Here is a 21116-nt window from a genome sequence, read left to right as displayed (position 1 = left end):
TTTCCCTTGCAAGGTATCTCTAGAGGATAAGAATGCAGTCATCATTTATGACTCAAAACTGCAGACGCCAGCAACGCTGCAGGAAGCAATATATGACATGGGATTTGATGCTACATTAGCTGATTCAAACCCACAACCTGTTTTACCTGACACTATTTTTCTTACAATTCCTACTCAGTCAGCTCTAACGTCTAAACAGATTTGTAGTACGCTACGAAAGAACAAAGGTATCGTGGATGTTAAAATGTCCTCCGATCAAAAAATCGCAGTGGTGACTTTCATTTCTTCCATTGTCAATGGCAAGCAGATTAGCCAAATGGTCCCAGGAGTAGAGTTGAATCTCTCTGCACCAGAGGTAACGCCTGGAACTTGTGAAGATTCCAGCTGGTCTCATGCGAGCAGTGTTGTGCTGCGCCTGAAAGTAGACGGGATGACCTGTCATTCCTGCACCAGCACCATTGAGGGGAAAATTGGCAAATTGCAAGGAATTCAGCGGATTAAAGGTAAAACCGTAGTGTATTTTTGTGTAAATCGAAGCTGACCGTGCTGTTCTTTGATGGCATTGTGGAGGTATCTTGGGTTTAGATTTGACAGCTTAGTGTGACAGTTACTCTTTGCAGTACCAGGTATTTGGTTACATGTTTAATTTGGCCCAAATTGTGGTGAGGCTGTTGCTGTTATGCATGACAGTGTTCAGTGATTGCTGTGTAATATTTTGGTAGGGAGCCTGGAGTAGTCATGTTCCATGATTTTATTATCAGTTGCAGAAATCTCTAATACTAGATGTCTGGTTTGTTTGTTTTGTAATTAATATTAGTTTATATTTTCTGTTCAATTTGAAATGAATGTTAGCTTATATGTGATTGTATCTAAAAGGCAAGACAAAATTATCTGTATAATAAAAATAGCTTTGGCATAAATGTATTGCCACAGACCCCTGATAAAAGGATACATTTAGTAAAAAATGGTGATGCCATTTGTGAAAGTCTTGGGGAAGGCAAAAAATTGAGGAAAAGAGGAGTTGAAAATTGTTGTAGTGCTGGACAAAAAATGGTGGAAGAACTAAATTGTTTGATATTTACCAAACCAACTAAATCTCCTTGGCATTGCAGTTACGTTTCTGACCATTTAAAGTGTTCTTGGAAAGCTTTGACAAGACCTGTTGCTCTTAGCGACATAATAAGCAGCGTGCTTATTACGCATAGGGCAGTAATGCACACATATTTTTATTGATTAATTTTCAGTGTCCTTGGACAATCAGGAAGCTGTTGTTGTCTATCAGCCTCATCTAATCACAGCAGAAGAAATAAAACATCAAATTGAAGCGGCAGGTTTCACAGCAGCTTTCAAAAAGCAGCCTAGACCCCTCAAGCTGAGTGCTGTCGACCTGGAGAGGTTGAGGAATGCTCAGACCAAAGGCTCCGAGTCAGCACTGAAACACAACTCGAATGTGAATGAGACAAAGACAGTTGCCTTCAGAGTTGATGGGATGCACTGCAGTTCGTGTGTCCTCAACATTCAGAGCGCCATATCAGCACTTCCATCAGTAACAAGTGTAGTTGTCTCATTAGAGAAGAAATCTGCAACTATAAACTATAACCCAAACTTAATTAGCGTCGAAGTCCTGAGAAGAGCCATAGAGGCAGTATCTCCAGAGACATTTAAAGTCAGCCTTCCCGATGAATATGAAAATGTAACTCTTTTCCCTACCCTGGTGTCTCCGCTGAAGTCTCCTCATCCAGCTTTGAAGGATGCTGGCCAGCCACTTACTCAAGTTGTTGTGATAAACATTGAGGGAATGACTTGCAACTCCTGTGTGCAGTCTGTTGAGGGAGTGATAGCCCAAAAGGCAGGTGTGAGGTCTGTTCACGTCTCTCTCACAAATCATAACGGGACTATAGAATATGACCCTCTGCAAACAAGCCCAGAAGACTTGCTATCCTCAATAGAGGATATGGGATTTGATGCGTCTTTATCAGGTAATGACATATTAAGGTTCTAAATGTAACAGGATTGTACGGTTCTGTTTAGGATTTGGTACCACCTGAGATGAAATGTAGCAGTTGACATATACTTGCCAAGAGAGCTTTATATCTTTGCTGTCAATGAAATAATTAAATATACATGCGGTTCCTTTAATACATCAGATGAATTAAAAATAATTGAAATATATCAGGTAAATACTGATGTTTGAATGGTGCTCCACTTTGCTACTGTGTAGTAGTCATGGCATGAATATGGAGCCAGAGCTTTGCTAGCAGTGAAGAATGCTGCGGGATGCTGTGCTGAAGTTTCTTCCGTAGCAAATTATCACAGACTTGGCTCCTGCGAAGCACCTAGTGAAGGGATATTTAGCCAGGTTCAGGCATGACTGAGGAGTGACAAGAATCTGAAGAGTGTGGATATAACTGAGGAAGTTAAAACAATGCTGTCGTGACATAACCCTGGTAGGTGGCTGAGCGCCACCCAGCCTCTTGCTGTCCCCCCCCACGGTGGGATGGGGAAGAGAAAGGTAAAAGAGTGAGAACTTGTGGATTGATACAAAGGTGCTTTAATAGGTAAAGAAAAAGTTGCATGTGCAAGCAAAACAAGCAATTAATTCATTATTTCACATCGGCAGGCAGATGTCGAGCCAAGCAGGGTTTCGTCATGCATAACAGTCACTTGGGAAGACAAATGCCGTCCCTCCAAACATATCCCCCCTTTCCTCCTGCCTCCCTCAGCCTCTGTTGTGAGCATGACATCGTATGATGCGGAATATCCCTTGGGACAGTTAGTGTCAGCTGTCCCGGCTGGGGAAGGGCAACTCCGTTTCTTGATTCAGTAAGATTGAATTTTGAAAAATACAGTACATGAGCTATTATTTGGCAACATAATAGAAGTGGTCAGGTGCTCCCTTCTAATTCCTTTCATACTGTTCCTGCATAAACAACATCTCCTGAATTGCTGTAAGGAGCAGTTGTCTGTAGCTTGAGAGCGCTTCTCTAAGGTCAAAACCCTGCTGACTTTGCTTACGAAACGGGCACGCACTTACAAATTCAGCTTTGTGCCCCAGGGAAAGTCAGTAAAAGTGTGTGTAAAACCCAGGTTGCAATGCAGAGGTTTAGCTTACAACCTACAGAAGAGGGCAAAGGGTGTACAATAGAGAAAAGATAATGCAGAAAGGCAAAAGGAAAAATAGTATCAAAACAGTCAGTGAGTTGATCAGTGGCCCAACCCTTTGTCTTGGTCTCTGTTGCTGACTCTTAGTTGACAGACGGATGGATGAGCCTGGTTGACAAGGCATATACAATTACTGGGGTTTGGTCTACATTTCCAGCAGCGTGTATCTGTGGCGCTGCAGTGGCCGTTCACAGTGTCGTGACTTGCCATCTCCTTTTCAGCCAAGGCAGAGCTGCCTGTGGCCATGGGGCAGCCCTGGCCCGAAGCGCAGCTGGAGTCTCATGGGACCGAGCTCCCCCCTGCAGTGTCACCAGCCCACCTTGCTGGGCAAGAGACAAAGACTATATCAAAGTGCTACGTCCAAGTCACAGGAATGACGTGTGCCTCGTGTGTAGCCAACATCGAGAGAAATTTGAGAAGAGAAGACGGTAAGCTGGATGTCAGTGTTATCTCTTAAATTTGTGTTTCTTTTAAATAATCCATCTAGCTTTTGTGCAGCATTTTTAATGAGTGGGCTGTCAAGGGAAGTACCGTTGCTGGTGCATTTCATGGGTGGGATCATAGTCTACTCGCTGTTTGCTTACAGGATGCAAACAGTGTTGTTCTTGCTGGTTTGTGGATGTGTGGCCAGAGGCTGCCTTTGCAAAAGCAGGAGCTGGAGCGCTCCAGAGAGAATATAAGGATCAAATTCAGATCCTTTAGAAACTAAAAATAATCTTTTTCTACTGGAGGGATGTGCCCAGGCCTGCAACTTAAACGCAGAAGCATATGTGCCTGCGTTGGGAAGGGAGCTGTTAGAGAGGGACAGCGTTTATATGGATTAAAGATACGTAAGGTAACCTTAGCTCGGCGAGTCAGGACAGCTATCTCTACCTTCTGTCAGCGTGATGGTTATATTTGCAGGAACAAATAGTTGCATGACCGTGATGTAATAAAGAGTCATTAATGTAGACTGTTTAATTGCTGTAATGAAAGTGGATGTGTTCCAGGTTAACCTGGAATTTAATTTTTTTCATCCTAGAAAATGGGTTAACAGAAATCCTTTTCACTTAACGTACAGTAGGATTGATTGCACATTGGTAGATCTGCCCTTTCTCATGGGTGGTGTTGTCCCTTGAAGAAAAGGTTTTTGGAAATGGTTAATGCAGATCAAAAAAAAAGTAGGCAAAACTGTATTTTAGAAGAACTTTTTTAGAGTAAAAATAGGTCATATAGCATAGTTTGACCATTTGTAATGAGACTGTTAAAAGCATGCAACGCATGGAGTAATACTTTCATCTGTCACATCTACACTTAGGTGCTAATGTTGTTTGTATCTTCCAAAAATGATGACTTTTTATATGTACCTACAATACGGTAGCTTTCTCAATTTCAATAAATTGCTATTGTGCCATCAGGTTACCATAAATGCAGTGTTCCACTCAAACGTGATCTGCCATTCACATTTTTGTTTTCTAGGAATACATTCAATACTTGTTGCCCTAATGGCAGGAAAGGCAGAAGTAAGGTATAATCCTGCTGTCATACATCCTTCAGCTATTGCAGAGCTCATACGGGAACTGGGATTTGGAGCTACCGTGATGGAAAACTGTGGGGAAGGAGATGGAATTCTGGAACTTGTTGTAAGCTAGTAATTAAAACCAGCCACCCCTGTCTTTATTACTTTTATCTATTGAATGTGTTTGTGTAAGCATCCACTTCCTAAAAGTGTTCATCACATAATAGAGCTCAATTTACAAAAAACAAAGTTTAAGACTACACCAAGTATGTATCACAAACTGTATCATGCCATACAAACTGTGCTGGCTCACTACTACACCTAAGTTGGAGGAATATTCCTGTGAGTTTTTTGTTTACTTTGCCAATTGCAGGAATTTCCTTTTTTTTTTTTTTTTTTTTTTTTTTGTTTGTAGGTGAATCTAGCACAATGCACCCCAGCTCTGAGCCCGATGAGCCAGCGGAGGTTTAGCAGAGCTTAATAACCTCGTCTCTCTGCTATGCTTCCTCTGTAGTGCTGTCATCCTTAACTAGAGAGCTCCATCTCACTGCTTTAAACCCCAGAAATACGCAATAAGCAATTCAGGATAGTCATAAATGCTTTTTCTTTTCCTGCTTTTTAAGGTGCATAACCTGTGGTTTTGGTAACAGGAGTGAGCCTTTGTTTTACAGGTGAGAGGAATGACTTGCGCTTCTTGCGTACACAAAATAGAATCCACCCTCATGAAGACTAACGGTGTTTTATACTGCTCAGTAGCTCTTGCAACCAACAAAGCACATGTTAAGTACGATCCTGAGGTTATAGGTCCTCGAGATGTTATACAAGTAATAAAGGTAAGTGTCATGAAGGCACAGAGTCTTGTAAAATGTCCAGTGTCCTTTGAAGAGTTACGTACCCCAGAAACAGAAGGCAAGACCATTAAAGGGAAATATCTGTGTCTCTTCCTCCCTCTGCTATCTCTTAACGCAGGTTTCTGCAGATAATATGTTCTCAAAAGCAATGCTCTATCCTGACTTGGTCTAAGGTTTTAAGTAGAAATACTAGGAGAGCCAGGCTGTGGTAGAGTTGAAGATACCAGCTATGTGTTTGTCGAAAAATGAAGCACATCCATGGGTGCTGTAGCAGGAGAGAGGTGAAATAAGTTTCTTGGCTTTCTCCCTCAATTTCTCCACTTCCATGCTTCAGGAGTAACCACTTTGGAAAGCCACATCTTAGAATAGCATTTTAATGTTCTAGACAGATTGGTTTCTACGTCAGATTGCTTTTCTGTCTTTGCACTGAAAAATAGTGATAGTCAAATCAGAAATGTTAATGAAGTAAATCATATGTAAGGCTGGCACCATCAGTCGTCTGGCAATAACTTTATATGAGACCAAAGTGTCCTTAAAAATTGGCTGTTCTCTTTATTGTTACGCTTTTTTTCCTTAGGATTTGGGTTTCACTACTTCGTTAGTCAAAAAAGATAGATCTGCTAGTCATCTAGATCACAAACAGGAGATAAGGCAGTAAGTATTCCTGAACGTATTTAGATTTTATAAACATCTCGATTCTTCTGCTTCCATCAACAGTGAAGTTAGGATTAATTTTTTTGTGACTGTGCAGACTTATTAGCACTAGACTGCAAAACAGTTGTGTGTTTTAATTTTTTTTTTTTTTTTTTTCTCCAAATCTGAGGTGGAAAAGGTCGTTTGTTGTGAGTCTCGTTTTCTGCATTCCTGTCATGGGGCTGATGATTTACATGATGGTTATGGACAGTCAGCTTTCAGATGCTCGTGCACATCACAACATGAGCAGCGAGGAAATGGAGGCCCTTCACTCCTCGATGGTCCTGGAACACCAGCTCCTGCCAGGACTCTCTGTTATGAATTTTCTATCGTTTTTACTCTGTGTCCCTGTACAGGTAAGTGGGAAGATGACAACTCCTGGTTTGTTGGGCTTAAACACTCAAAATGGGAGGTGATGAAGAAATTAAATTTGAAAAGCGACTGTAATTCTGCGGATCCAAAATGCGTTTGAGGGCGCTGCGGACCGTGCTGAGTGGGCGTAGGGGTGCTGGGCAGCATCGGAGGCAGCCTGCCTGGCTGGCGAGCACGGGGAGGAGCTGGTGGACCTGTGTGGGGCTGGGAACACCGGAGAGTACTGCGGTAGCGATCCCAGCCCTTGGCTAGAGCTGGGATTTTGTTGGGGAAGAGGTGGGGAAGGCAGAGAAGGCAAATAAAACGGTGTCTCCCTCTCTGACGGTAACACCGCTGCGGCGCGTTACAGACACGTGTATAAAACGCGACGGACGCTCTCGTTGCAGATATTCGGAGGCTGGCACTTCTACATACAGGCGTACAGAGCTCTGAAGCACCGAACTGCGAATATGGATGTGCTCATTGTTTTGGCAACCTCCATTGCGTTCGTCTACTCATTTGTTATCCTTCTAGTTGCAATGGCCGAGAAAGCAAAAGTAAACCCCGTAACATTCTTCGACACACCTCCTATGCTGTTCGTGTTCATCTCCCTGGGCCGGTGGCTGGAGCACGTTGCGAAGGTAAGGCAAATAGGTGCCATTTCGGAATGTTGTGTATCTTTCAAACAAAAGCTTTGTTAGGTTCTTTTAACCTTTGTTGCAAAATAATGTTCAGTAACCAAACTATTAAAATGTGAAATTACTTAATATAATCTGTTTGCAGAAAGTGTTTTCTTAATAGGGTAAATTGCAACATACACAGTTGTCATTTACCCAGCCATTTTTTTTCAATAGCATAGTCAGAAAAATATAAAAATTATTATTCTAGGGTAAAACATCAGAAGCGCTGGCAAGACTAATTTCATTACAAGCTACTGAAGCTACTATTGTTACCTTGGGCCCTGATAACGTTCTTTTAAGGTATCTTGCTTTGTCATTTGTTTTTTCTGTTGTTCCTTTTTTGTTGTTAATACGCATAATTAACAGACAAATGTTACCATTCTATAGAAATATGAAGCAAATAACTGCAGATTTGCCGGCAGATTTGCCAGATATAAATGTTAAAATGTGGAAAATTAACACTGCTGTGATTTGTATTACTGGAATATTGCTAACTTTTGCTGAACTAAGAAAATTAGTGGATTTGCTCAACTGGAAAGTAAATAAAACGATGATAAAGTAATCGTAGTGCTCATTATAAAGGGCTTTCTTCTGACCATTTCTGTATACATTAATGATGTCAGCCAGTGGGATGATGTTTTGTGTGTAGTGACAGCTGCTTTTGCCTGGGAAACTTCAGTTTAACAGCCTCTTATTAACAACACTACTTTGTTCTAGTGAAGAGCAAGTCGATGTGGAGCTGGTTCAACGAGGTGACATTGTCAGAGTGATCCCAGGAGGCAAATTCCCAGTGGACGGTCGTGTTATTGAAGGACACTCTATGGTAGATGAATCTCTTATCACAGGTGAGCACTTGCTTTTTGCAACTGTAAAAATGTTTTTCTTTTCCTTTAAACAAATCTGAAGAAGAGGAGTTAACTGATGTTCTCCTCAGTCTTCTAACTGCATGTTAGGAGTTGGTAGCTGCTATAATGTTGCCGAAATATACCTTAGTATCTGTCCTTGACCTTTCCTTAGGTGAAGCAATGCCCGTGACTAAAAAACCTGGCAATACAGTTATTGCAGGTTCGATTAATCAGAATGGATCACTGCTGATTTCGGCAACCCATGTCGGAGCTGATACAACTCTTTCCCAGATTGTTAAACTTGTGGAGGAGGCCCAGACCTCAAAGGTAGAGTATTATCAAATTAAGCATTTGGGTTTCGTCCTATCATTTAGGCATCGGCATATCAAATCGTTTAAAGAGTGGTTAAGATTATTTAGGCTTGCATTGCAGTTGCATAATGAAGTATCTTGCTGAATAAGGACTTTGATATGGTCTGCTGTTCCAAGTCTCGTCGTCTTATTAAGCAAATACATAATTATGAAGTGTGGTATGCCAAATGTGCTGCAAACAGAAGCTATGATTATGTCTGTGTCTGAAGGCGTGCAAGAGAGTAAGCATGATGTTGCCGGAGCTGATGTTTTTCCTTCCTAGGCTCCTATCCAGCAATTTGCAGACAAACTCAGTGGCTGCTTCGTTCCTTTTATTGTGGCTGTCTCTGTGGCTACCCTTTTTGTCTGGATTGTAATTGGATTTGTGGATTTTGAAATAGTAGAAAAATACTTTCTGGTAAGTAAGTCTCTTTAAACACCTTCTGAAATAGGTAAAAAATAGTTAGCCTACAAGTCTGTTAGACTGCAATCATTGCCTTTACCTGAATTATCCTTGCAGGCAGTTGCTGACTGTAGATATTATATTATTGCTCTTGTTACATTTTTCATATTGCTTTTTTTTACACTTTTATATTAATACTTACCGCTCCTATGTTTATACTTAAAGAGAATCTGCAGCAATTCATCAACTCCTAAAAATTAGTACTTAAAACGAAAAAGTTAATTAAAAGCAGTGGATACTAAATGTCAAAATTGCCCGCTTTCTGTTCCTCCTTTGTGGGGAAGAGAAGTCCCTTGTGTCACAAGCTCCACTTCTGCATCTAGTTTTGTTAGCATAGCTCGGTGTAAATTCATCTTTGAAATCGGTGGAATTAATCTTAGTTGCAGATGCCAGCAGAGGATCAGGATCCTAACTTGTACCTTAGGGTTGCTTTAGATCACAGGTTTCCTAGATAATGACAGTTTCTGTAGAATTTATTAGCTTCCAGGAAAGCAATCTTCAAATCCTTTGTTGCTGTATTTGTCGTTGATAGAATATCTTTTATTACATTGTGGCGTAATATTGTTGATAGAGTATCTTTTATTGTTTGACAGCATACAGAAGTTACCATAGCACGGGGTACCTTACTTGGGAAAATGTCCTGTAAATAAGACAGATTGTGGGTATAGGCAGTATAGAACAGAACTTAGTTAATTAGTCATTAACTTTGTCATTAATCTTACCTTTACCATGATTTGCCTGTGCTTTACTACTTAGTATTAAATATTTTAGCTTATATACTTGCCGATTATTATTTTTTTTTTTAACGTCAAAGGCAACATGTAGTTGAATACGTTGTTTCTACTGTTCGATTTCTTCTATAACTGAAATAAACTTCTGTCACTAGGGTTACAATAAGAGCATTTCTGCAGCTGAAGTGGTAATCCGCTTTGCTTTCCAAGCCTCTATCACAGTGCTGTGCATTGCGTGCCCCTGTTCTCTGGGATTAGCCACCCCGACAGCGGTGATGGTCGGCACTGGAGTGGGAGCCCAGAACGGCATCCTGATCAAAGGAGGCGAGCCGCTGGAGATGGCACACAAGGTAGGAAATGCGGGAGGTTGTTACCAGGGTGGTGCTGGTGGCGTTTTACCGCTGGCTGCCCTAGTAGGTAATTACGTGTGCGTCGGTAAGTGACGGATCGTTAGTGAATTGGGTTGAACTGGGTGGTTTTCTGAGGCAGCTACACCTTAAAGCTTTTTTACTGAATGAAGTCTTCCTGGTTTGTTGCAGGTAAAGGTGGTCGTATTTGACAAAACGGGTACTATTACTCATGGGACTCCCGAAGTGATGCAGGTGAAGTTTCTAGTGGAGAGTAACCAACTACCACACAATAAAATGCTGGCGATAGTGGGGACCGCAGAGAGTAATAGCGAGCATCCTCTTGGAGTAGCAATAACAAAATACTGCAAAAAGGTAAGATAGTTGTATGGGAAAAGTGTAGCTTGTGTTATGGAGGAACCTCTCCTGCAGTACTTAATATGTATGAATAGTCTTGTGTTAATTAAAAAGTAATTGGTGTATTCAGTTGGGAAAGCTGAAAGTTGAGGAGCCACATAAATCGCTTAATCCTGTATTAGGTGTGCTGGATACTCCAGCTTAAGTTTTCAATGGTTGATGTTTCTCTGTTCCTGGTAGAGTTAGCGTGACTGCACTTTATTTCGTGAGGTTTGTAAATGCTTCTCGTGGTCTAACCTCAGCCAGCAGCTAACAGCGAAGCACCGTGCAGCTGCCGACTCGCTCCCTGCCCCCAGCCCACGCAGCGGGATGGGGAGGAGGAGCGGGGAAAAGGTAAAACTCATGGGTTGAGATAAGAATTTAATAACTGATGTGAAATAAAGTAAAAAATAATAACGGTTGTAATGGAAAGGAGGGAGAAGGGGAGAGGAATAAAATCCAAAGGGAAAAAACCCAAGTGATGCACGATACAATTGCTCACCACCGGCTGACCGGTGCCCAGCCAGTCCCCGAGCAGCGATCGGCCGGCCCTGGCCAGCTCCCCCTGGTTTATACACTCAACATAATGTTCTATGGTATGGAGTATCCTATGGCTAGTTCAGGCCAGCTGTCCTGGCCGTGTCCCCTTCCCAATTTCTTGTGCCCCTCCAGCTTTCTGGCTGGCAGGGTCTGAGAAGCTGAAAAGCCCTTGACTTGGTATAAAATTACCTAACAACAACTAAAACCATCTGTGTGCTATCGACATTTACTCTCATACTAAATCCAAAACACAGCGCTGCACTGGCTACCAAGAAGAAAATTAACTGTGTCCCAGCTGAAACCAGGACAATGTGGCATGCTTTTATATATTTTAAATTTTTCTCTGTTTGCATCCTTTTTCTTTAGGAGCTAGACTCGGAAACCCTTGGGACGTGTACAGATTTTCAGGTAGTTCCAGGCTGCGGCATTAGTTGTAAAGTCACCAATATTGAAGGACTACTCTACAGGAAAAATAAGATGGTTGAAGAAAACAATATGAAAAATGTGACACTTGTGAAAATTGAGGAAAGTATGGACAGATTGGTACAGCCTGCTTCCATTATTGATGCTGAACTACCAAGTAAGCTAACTCTGATTTATAGAATGAAAGGGATAATTTTTGCTTTTGTGTCTTTAGGATCCATAAGAATGAGGTCACTTCTTTCTGCCCTGGAGAATCATCAAGGCAGATGTGAAGTCGTTGGTTTATGTCGTGCTTGCACGTCAGGTCACTTTGATTAAATACAGTTTGAAGTTACATGTTGAATATGGGGCTGGAAAATCATACAGGAATTGTCTTGCAGCTCTGTTTTTACTTTGCTTCATCCCAAGTTACCATTTGCTAGCCAAAATTATGTGTGTGTGCACACTTTTCCAATCAAGAACAGCTCGTTGTTAGACCTTTCAACTCGATGGGGCTGTGAGATACCTATTGGAAGCACTGAGGGAGGGACTTGGTTCTTCACTGTCTTTGTGATTCTTGGTCCACTGACCTGGTAACTACCTGTGACTGAAGAAGCCGTGGTGGCTGTCTAGTCAGGGACACGTGCAAGTGTTGGTAGGGCAGAAGGTATTGAGAACTACTTTCTGCTTGGGTTCTCTGTAAATGGTATTCCAGTGCGTACTGGGAGAACCTGGATAGGATTAGCTGGAGGGAAACTTCCCAGTTACTCGTATTACGGTAGGATTGTGTTTTCTTCCTTCAGCTGCTGTGACCTCTCAGAAATACTCTGTTCTCATTGGGAACCGGGAATGGATGAACAGAAACGGCCTCCTTGTGAAAAATGAGGTTGACAAAGCCATGACAGAACATGAGCAGAGAGGTCGCACAGCGGTTCTGGCAGCTGTTGATGGTAAGTTCAGTGCTGTGCTGTTTTTTTTATTCAGGGGTCTATTTGTCACTATTTAAATAGAAAGTAATAAGTAACAATGTCATAGCCGTTACACCTGATGAAGAGAGATCATTAGCTCATTTTGTAACACTTCCATATGAGAGAGACCTCTTCCTGCCTGCCTTAGCGGACTCGAGAGTTGAACGATAATGCAAAGACTTCAAAGAGAGCAAAGGGGAAGAAAGAAGAAAAAAGAATAATTTTATTTGTTATTGGACAGTCCATGCTCTGTGTTTCCTCAGACATTGCTACCCTGATAGCTGTTCTCATTCTGTGTTTTACTGGCGATGCTACCGCTTCTGGAATTGGTCTTACTGGGGAAAAACAGTCAAGTTTTTTTTTTTTTTCTTAAAGCAATAAAGATCTTTATTACAAACTCATTCTTTCCTTCTGTTCTTTTAGGGGTGCTTTGCGGCTTGATAGCTATTGCTGATACTGTGAAACCAGAAGCTGAGCTGGCAGTCTATACTTTGAAGAGTATGGGGTTAGAAGTTGTCCTGATGACTGGTGACAACAGCAAAACGGCGAGATCTATCGCCTCTCAGGTGAGCTGTTCTCCTGCACGTTTGAAGCTTGCTACCAGCCACTTCCAGCAAGTATGTTTCGTCACGTTGATGCTGCTTGTGGCTGGCTTAAAGCCAGTCTGTTGTGAAAAATGGTAATTTAAATTCAGAATAAAGGGGGAACAAAAGGAGCCTTTTTGAATGGAAGCAGCAGCTTCAACTTGGAATTCAGAGCTCTCTTCACACTGCGATGGGTTTGGTCCTTAGGTCGAGCGATAGGTCTCGGCCTTCCTAGTCACATCATTAAAAGCAGAAGCTTTGCTAGCTAGTAGAAAAGCTGTGAGACAGCTTTGTACTTCCTCTCTCTCTTTAGGTTGGCATCACCAAAGTGTTCGCAGAGGTTCTTCCCTCCCACAAAGTAGCCAAAGTGAAACAGCTACAAGACGAAGGAAAGCGGGTGGCCATGGTTGGAGACGGTATCAACGACTCCCCAGCTCTTGCTATGGCAAATGTGGGAATAGCTATCGGCACGGGTACTGATGTAGCCATTGAGGCAGCTGATGTGGTTCTAATTAGGGTAAGAAATTAAGAGCGCTTCATTAAAATGAGATGGTGAGAGGGGTCGGAAGGCCCAGGATGTCTTGAATGATTCAGACCGCTGCTGAGGTGTACAACCTTCATAAGCCAGGAGAGCTGGGGCAGAGAAGAGATTGTCGTCATCATGTTTCAGTGTAGTGACGATTATCCTATGAAGGAAACTTCCCCATTTTCTGGGTACTGTATATTGTGGAGGTAATTAAAGTTTGGGAGTGGGAAAAGGAGAAAACAACCTGACCTTTGGCAAACAAATTATATTTCGGTACCTCCAAGCTTACAGTCGCTTCTTCCTACACGTCAGCGCCACCTTGACAGGAATTGTGGTCAGTGCCTAGAGCTGTGCACGTCATTTGGATTGCGATGACGTCTGGAATAAATGGAATTGGTGCTGATAGATTGGGCTGTGCAGACAGACTAGAGCAGCCTGCAGAATGCTCACTATGTGCAGCCTGTAATGTCCAGGGTGTGGTGTTAGCTTTAAAACAGGAGTATGATGATGCTACGTATATGTGTTTTTTTTCTCTGAGCTCACCAATAAACATTTTAACTTGCAGGATGACTTGATGGATGTGGTAGCAAGCATAGATTTATCGAGGAAAACTGTGAAAAGGATCCGGATCAACTTTGTCTTCGCTCTAATTTATAATCTCATTGGCGTTCCAATAGCTGCTGGTATGTGAACAGTTCCCTGCAGTAATAAGATCGTGCTTAGCGAGTAGAAGATGGCAGTGATTTACTGTTGTGTGGAAGAGTATCCATTTTCTGCATTTCTGACTGTCAGTACGTGCACCGTGCTCTGCCTGGGGGTATTGCAGCGGTATATGTGCCCTGTCCTCCTCCTGCGTTATGGCTATTACAGATATGCTCAGCACATCAAAATAACTTTAAGATAAAAGGCTTATTGAATGAGCCCCACCCTGTGAACAGGCCGTTTACTGCAAGGCAGGCAAGACATACCTGCCTCTGAATGTCGGGCTGCGTACGTGACGCGTCCAGCTGTATCCACCTGGAGGCTCTGGCTGAGGTACAACACAAATAGTCGTGTATTAATTATTTGTCACTTAACACTGAACCGAAATTCTATTTATTGACATTGAAATACAGCTACGATTAGACAGTCCATGTGGAATTGTGTGTGTTAATGTATGAAATGCTGTGCGCCTGCTGTGACCTTACCGCTGTTTTCCAGGTGCCTTCATGCCCCTTGGTTTGGTTTTGCAGCCCTGGATGGGCTCTGCAGCGATGGCTGCCTCCTCCGTGTCTGTTGTGCTTTCTTCTCTGCTGCTGAAGATGTGAGTACGAACCATTTTGTAATGGGGATTTGAAGCTCGGGTCTTTCTCTCTGGTGGCAAAAAACCAAGTGTGGGACTCCGACAAATTTTGAAGACCATCAGGCAGGGCTGTGTTCAGCAGCACTCGGTTTTCCTCTTGCTTGAGGAGTCGGTTGGTCCGACGCACTCCAGACAGTAGTGTTTATAGTGTCACTTCTAAAGTGAAATGTACAAATCAGAAGTGTGTTCAGAATGGGAAATGCCATAGTGGCCTGTGTGTGTTTGTGTGTGATCTTGTGGGGACACGCTGGCTTCTGGGACCGTGCAGCTGTACACGGCGCGCTGGCACTGAGGATTGTTGCAGCTGGTGAGCCAAGCTGCCAAGTTTGTCACTGCGTTACTGTCCCTTACTCCATGGTGTTAGGGGTAGCGTAGCCTTGTGGTGGGAATTGTAACCTTTGTTACCACACGAGGTTTTGGAAGGAGAGTGGAAGAGCTGGTAGGTGATGGCTACAGTGTTCCGCTCTCAGTAGATACGTTTTGCCAGTGTTTTGCAGATGCTCAGCCCCACCGGAGCAGTTAAATACTGAGCGATGCACGTCAGCTTTACCGGTTCCTCAGAGCCCTGGCCAAAAAGCACTGGGTTAGCTTATGGTTGTATAGTAGCCTTGCAAAATCTGAAACTTCATCACTGTATAATTGATCAAATGATGAATGTCTCTGGCTTGTGCACGATCATAGCATGTAGGCTAGTTCCTTCCCGTATTTCAGTGTACCTTACTCCAACCTGACACGTATTGTTATCTTTGGTTTTTTTCCTTTTTTTTAGGTACCAGAAACCAAGTTCTGAGAAACTCGAGGTCCGGGCCCGTGGCCAAATGAGGCACAAGAGCCCGTCAGAAATCAGTGTCCGCATTGGAATTGATGAGATGGGGACGGGCTCTCCTAAACTGAGCTTAATGGATCGGATCATCAATTACAGTAGAGCCTCTATAAATTCTCTCTTCTCAGACAAGCGCTCGGTGAACAGTGTTGTTCTTAACGAACCAGACAAGCATTCACTCTTGGTGGGAGATTTTGGAGAGGATGATGACACGGCATTATGAAAGACTCACCCCTCCCCTCCCACTCTTGCTAAGCAAAAAAACCCCAACCAAAACAGCTGTCTAGAAGTCTGTGTGTGCACTGAGCATTTCTGGAGGTCTTTTCAGGTGTACTACTTTTAGTGTGGAAAGCTGGTTTTCCAGTGACTTTCCAGGGTCTTTGTTGGTTTTTTTTTTAACTAGACTTACCAAAAAAAATGGTGCGGGGGCTGTTATTGCTCACACACAGGCCTGTGTTACCATTCCATGAAGCTTGCAGTATAGCATTTTTTTTTGGCCAGATGTCAGAATACAGTTAAGGAAACTAAGGAACCAGAAACTTTTTTCCCAGCCTTATCACAGACTGCTTTGTGCATTGCCAGGTTTAGTACTGTGTTAAAAAATTACAAATTACTGCATCTGCAAAATACTGGAAAAATACTGGAGGTTCTGCGTTTGCAGATAGATGTGCCTTACTTCAGAACTTCCAGGACCCCTCGTTTCCATAGCCCGCCTTCTACCAGTAATGGTTCCTCTCAAACGCCTTTTCTTTTTAAAACACCTGGTTCCAGCTTTTCACACTCCTAGCTTCAAAGCATCTCGCTGTTTGTGATCTGGATTCCTGCGGGGCAGAGGTAACTGAGAGGTTTGGGGTTTGCTTTCCAGTGTCGTACCCACTTTTAACTCTGTGCATCCGAGCCCCGCTACACTCCCAAGGTCGTCTGCTGGAAGGTGGAATAGGTTGGGAGGTTTGCTTGTTCCCAGCCTCGCCTAAGCCAAAAACTCCTGCAACGTCCGAATGCAATGTGAATGTGAATGGGTATTAGTGGGAACTTTTCGCTTTTAAGAAGGCAACAACGTAGGTAGTGCTCACTAATGGTCTACCAGCACTCCTTAAATGAAGCAGGGTAGTTTGGACCAGTGCCACGCAGACTGCCTTTTAAAATCTTTGCAGTTCAGTCTTTGCAGATACCTAACACCATCAAAGAGTTCATGATGTGTGAGATACTGCACTGACATCAGTTGCTTGTGAAGGTAAGTGTCTGTAAACCAGGAATGGTCCAGAATCCACTCCATAGATTGATCCAGACCTCCTTTGCTTGGGATGTTCAGATCCAGGCTTTGTGAATTAAGACAGTCTTCATTTGTTACTGAAATGAAGTATCAAAATGCAAATTTTAATTGTTAATATTAAAAATATTCTCAGTGAGAAAAAGTTGGTCATCACCCTGTAACTTGCTACCTGTTTCTTACTTAACAAATCTTGTTCTTTGAATTCTCTGCTGAGATGGCTGTAGGAGGCGATTGCTGGGTTGAATAATATTGAATTACATGATGAGATACAGTCCGTGGTGTAAACGTGTAATTCCAGGTTGTGCTTGTAGAGAAGTACTCACTTCAGAGTGCAATAAAGAGATCTCTGTAATGTTCTAGTCTTTAACTTGAAGTCTGATGTCAGCGCATAGATTATGTGTGTAAAAAAAGTTGTAAGTAAATAGCTTTTGCATTTTATCTGAGAACTACCAGGAAAATACCAGTGTACGGAAACCGAAGAGCTGTGCTATGGAACATGCTGTTAGTAAATCAGTACACTTCTTACACTGCTGTGAGGAGAACAACATAGCTTGTTGCTGCCGCTAGTTTAAGAAACAAAGTATTTCTGTTGCAGGATTTAGGTTCTTAATATCTCTATGTGAATATAGATATTTTTTAAAATTAGATTATAGCTATATGTATGTATTGTAGTGTTAAGAAATCCTGAGATATGTTACTGCAAAGCCATTCCATAAGATGTTTTTCTCTGCTTTCAGCAACAAAGCTGTTCTTACAAGGCAGATACTACCTAAAAACTGTTTGTATTGTGATGAGGTTTTAGTGCTTTGCAACAATGCAAACTGTTTCCAAAGATCTCCATTTCCTTGTTTATCCACACTCATTCTCAATGTTGTTCTTGGCAAGATTCTGCAAATGAAAGGGGAATATTCTCTGTATTTTCATCGGGATTGTGCTCGTGGGCGGTCTTAATCGTGAAGACACAAGGCGGATCCTAGCATGTTTTCAGACGGGAGTTTTACCGCTGCAGGTGCTGGCGTGGCACGTCAATGATGGGCATCATGCTCTTACCACAGGAAACAGAGGAGTAACTTAGGGTTAAATTCCTGGCTGGTAAATAATGTGTCATGAAGACTTTGTTAAATTATTTCCGAAATATGTTTTCAGAGTGCTTTGTCTTTGACCTTTTGTCATCCAAACTGTACATAGGTTGACTGTTTACAGTGGAGTGTTGGCTTTATCACTAGCTTTTTTCCAGTAGACATGTTTTTCTAGGCTCTTCCATTTTCTGTGAAACCCAGTTATTTGATCCAGTTAGATCAAAATAAGGCTACTTTGCAAAACCAGGACCCTTAAGAGGCACAGAGATGATTATTGGGGAATAAGGAACAGTAAAATGCTGGCTGAGAGGGAACGGGCTAGCAGCTTGTAAGTACAACCAGAGGGTCAAGCTGGAGGAGGAGGACGTACCTACAGATCAGGATCAGCGTTAGCCCAAGAGCGGGCGGGTGTGAGGTGGCTGTGATAAATCTGGGCACGGACTGAGATGGAGCTTTTTAACTCGAGCAGCTGTTGGGTTCTGGAACAGTTTATGCTAGAGCAAGCATGGGTGGAAAGCAGATCACTGTTGTGTTTCTGAGGAGTATGAAGTGATGCCAGAACAGCAGCGGTCCGGGCTTACTGACCCAGGAAGCCCCTTTCAATCCAGTTTTCCTCTGTAGGAAAAACTGTCTGGGATTTGTCTTTTGAACTTGAATTTAGTACATGGTATGAGTACTGTGTAGCTCATCAAGAAATTCAGAGTCCAGATCTTTGAAAACAGGTTGCCTGTCCAACACCTCCCCCAAGGGTGTGATACTGACTTACAGAATGTTCATCTTGTGATTAAAATACTACAAAAGGTGCTTTATGTTGAAGAACCAAAAATCTTCCAGTTTGAATGTACAATGCAAGTGAAATAAAGTGGGAGCTAAATTTCCCAAATGTGAATGTTTTGATATGTAAATATGTTACTCATGTTGGAAACAGTTTGGATTCAGAAACCCAAAATATCACTTGGAAACACAGAGTTACAAATGCAATTTATTACTAGTTTGTCTATTGTATTGTTTTCTGTAACTATTATTTATAAAACCTGTGCTCTATTTAAAAAACAAAGTACATATGCTCTGCTCAAGGCTTTAAAAATTGCTCTTTGAATCTTACCAATAAACTTTTAAAAGAGTAGATACTCAAAATTTTATAAAAAAAAAAAATGTGAAGGTGACAAAACACAATAGAAGCAAGCATCTTTATTTATTAAAAAGTATGTTTATTTTTTTTTTGCTTACAACTTCCAATGAAATGTTTTAAACAAGATCTTTTTTATTGAGTTTTGGTATGGGGAATGGAGAAATGAATGCTGGTGTGGAATGTTGATTTAGTGCTGTTACATTTCCTCACACCTAGAAACCTGTAGCCTCATACTTCCTTTTCTTTTAAGACTGTGCCTCCATCATCATAATGGCAATTGTAAGCTATATAATAAAAATGTAATGTCCAAATACTGTTTTAAATCATGTTCTTCGGTCTCCTTTAAATGTTTCTTTCGCTGACTTACCAGGTTCTACTGCCAGCTGTGCAGGATGTGCCCCCGTCCCTTGGGCACGCTCTCAGTTCAGAGGGCAGGCACGGCACCACGCACGGCACCGGCACTGCGGGGACACGGGCCATCCCGGTCCGAGGATGAAATGTGCTCTGCAGGGTGGAGGGCCCCGAGAGCAGCTTTGTGCGGCACTCGTCCTTCCCCTGCCCCATGTAAGAGTGTGCTGGGTGAACTGGGAGAGGCGAAGCCACTGTTGTTTTTTCTTGTTCAGCAAAAGGCTGAGGATCAGGGTTTCTTAGTGTGTTTCCAGCGCTGCTACACTGCATGACCTCGAGCAGGACATTCAGCCCACCTGGAGCTGTAGGGCTGTTGGCAAGTGGTGGTGGTGAGAGGTGGGAATTGCGGAGTAGCCATCGTGTGAAGAGCACTCCTCTGTTACGGATCCGTGGAGTAGCTGAGGCTGGAGAAGACTGCTGGAGGTCACGTAGTTGAAACCTGCTGGAGCTGGTCACCCAGGACTGAGATTTTTAATATCTCCACAACCTCTTTGGGCAGTCTTTTTCCAGTCGTCAATCACCTTCACAGTAAAAAAGTGTTATCTTGGGATGAAATGTCCTCCCTTCCCATTTGTGCCCGTTGCCTCTTGTTCTTTCACCGGGCGCTGCTGGGAAGGGGCTGGCTGAAGCGCAGAGGTGCAGGCAGTTGCTCCTTGTCCTGGGGGAAAGTGCCAAGTATGAAGCGGTGGGGAAAGTTCCACGTGAGTGCTCCTATGTTCTTCTCATGGGGATGGCCGGGCTCCCATCCCCAAAATAATCATTTGGGTCAAAATCTAGCACAGATCTCCTGCCAAAGCCTAGATCCTATCCTGAATGGTGCTGGAAGCAATGAGGAAGAGCAGCAGCAGCTTCTCCCCTTCTTGGCCTGGTTAGAAAAGCTCCTGGCAGCCTGGCTGGAGCCCGGGTTGTGGTCTCTGATGGCCAGTGCATCTCCAGAGGGGCTTTCTGCCTTCATTTGGTCAGGATAGAAAAAAGTGCAAAGCCTGTCCTCCTTTAAGCTGTTTTTCTCATTTTCATTTCCAAAAAACAACCCTGCTCTGTGCAAAATGCTCTGTGCAAAACGCTCCCTGTGCTTGCCAGGCTGCCCCTCCACCATGCCTTATGCCGGTTCGCGGGCAGATCGGCCAGGCTGGCCTCCGGAATTCTGTGGTGCCGTTTTTATTGTACGGCCAGAAGAGAAGAGTGCCTTTTTGATCTTTCTGGATTGCTTGGGCTGGGATCCCACAGAGATCTGCTTTCTCCTGGGACCTCAGCTCACCTCTGCCCAGTGCCGGGTTGGTCTCACTGGGAGGTGAGGGGGAGCTTGGAGTGCGATGCTGCAGGGTAAGGACCTCCCCTTGCGTGTCCTCCTCCAGCGCCCGGGATGAGTCGCTGCTGGGCTGGAGCTGGGTGGGAAGATCCTGCTGTCAGCGGGGAAGAGCCCCTGAGACCGCGCTGCTGGGGTGTGCGAACGGCGAGGCGGATCCCTGAGCTCGCTGTAAATAAGCGCGGCACGGCAGATCCCGGCCGCTGTACGGACACGCTTAGTGGCCACTGATTCTAGGCAGAATGAGTCTGTCTTCACTAGCTCTGCTGTTGTGCAGAAGGTTTAAGTCTGCATCCAAGGCTTTCCAAGATGAAGAATTTTCCTTTCAATTAAGACACAGCCCTGTAATTTCATCACCTTGGACTG

General features: G+C 43.2%; 1 protein-coding gene across 2 annotated transcripts in view; it reads left to right on the top strand.

Moving 5' to 3' along the window:
* Positions 1–19359, top strand: part of ATP7A (ATPase copper transporting alpha) — a 31513-nt gene extending 12154 nt beyond the window's left edge. Inside the window, exons 3-23 of one of the 2 annotated variants that reach the window (XM_080365403.1) lie at positions 308–503; positions 1245–1979; positions 3384–3590; positions 4621–4784; positions 5332–5493; positions 6089–6165; positions 6335–6560; positions 6963–7196; positions 7444–7535; positions 7953–8080; positions 8253–8407; positions 8714–8848; positions 9780–9974; positions 10164–10346; positions 11274–11487; positions 12113–12259; positions 12701–12843; positions 13175–13378; positions 13953–14070; positions 14588–14690; positions 15499–19359. In XM_080365403.1, the coding sequence (XP_080221529.1) occupies positions 308–503; positions 1245–1979; positions 3384–3590; positions 4621–4784; positions 5332–5493; positions 6089–6165; positions 6335–6560; positions 6963–7196; positions 7444–7535; positions 7953–8080; positions 8253–8407; positions 8714–8848; positions 9780–9974; positions 10164–10346; positions 11274–11487; positions 12113–12259; positions 12701–12843; positions 13175–13378; positions 13953–14070; positions 14588–14690; positions 15499–15775 (4095 nt within the window). In that variant the 3' untranslated portion in view covers positions 15776–19359. Of the gene's footprint in view, positions 1–13; positions 504–1244; positions 1980–3383; positions 3591–4620; positions 4785–5331; positions 5494–6088; positions 6166–6334; positions 6561–6962; positions 7197–7443; positions 7536–7952; positions 8081–8252; positions 8408–8713; positions 8849–9779; positions 9975–10163; positions 10347–11273; positions 11488–12112; positions 12260–12700; positions 12844–13174; positions 13379–13952; positions 14071–14587; positions 14691–15498 lie in introns of both variants that reach the window. The other variant, XM_080365402.1, reaches the window with a different exon arrangement.
* Positions 19360–21116: the final 1757 nt, after the last annotated feature.

Source organism: Falco punctatus, assembly GCF_963210335.1.
Source record: "Falco punctatus genome assembly, chromosome: 15".
NCBI classification, from domain to species: Eukaryota; Metazoa; Chordata; class Aves; order Falconiformes; family Falconidae; genus Falco; species Falco punctatus.
This window is presented reverse-complemented; position numbering and strand designations above follow the sequence as displayed.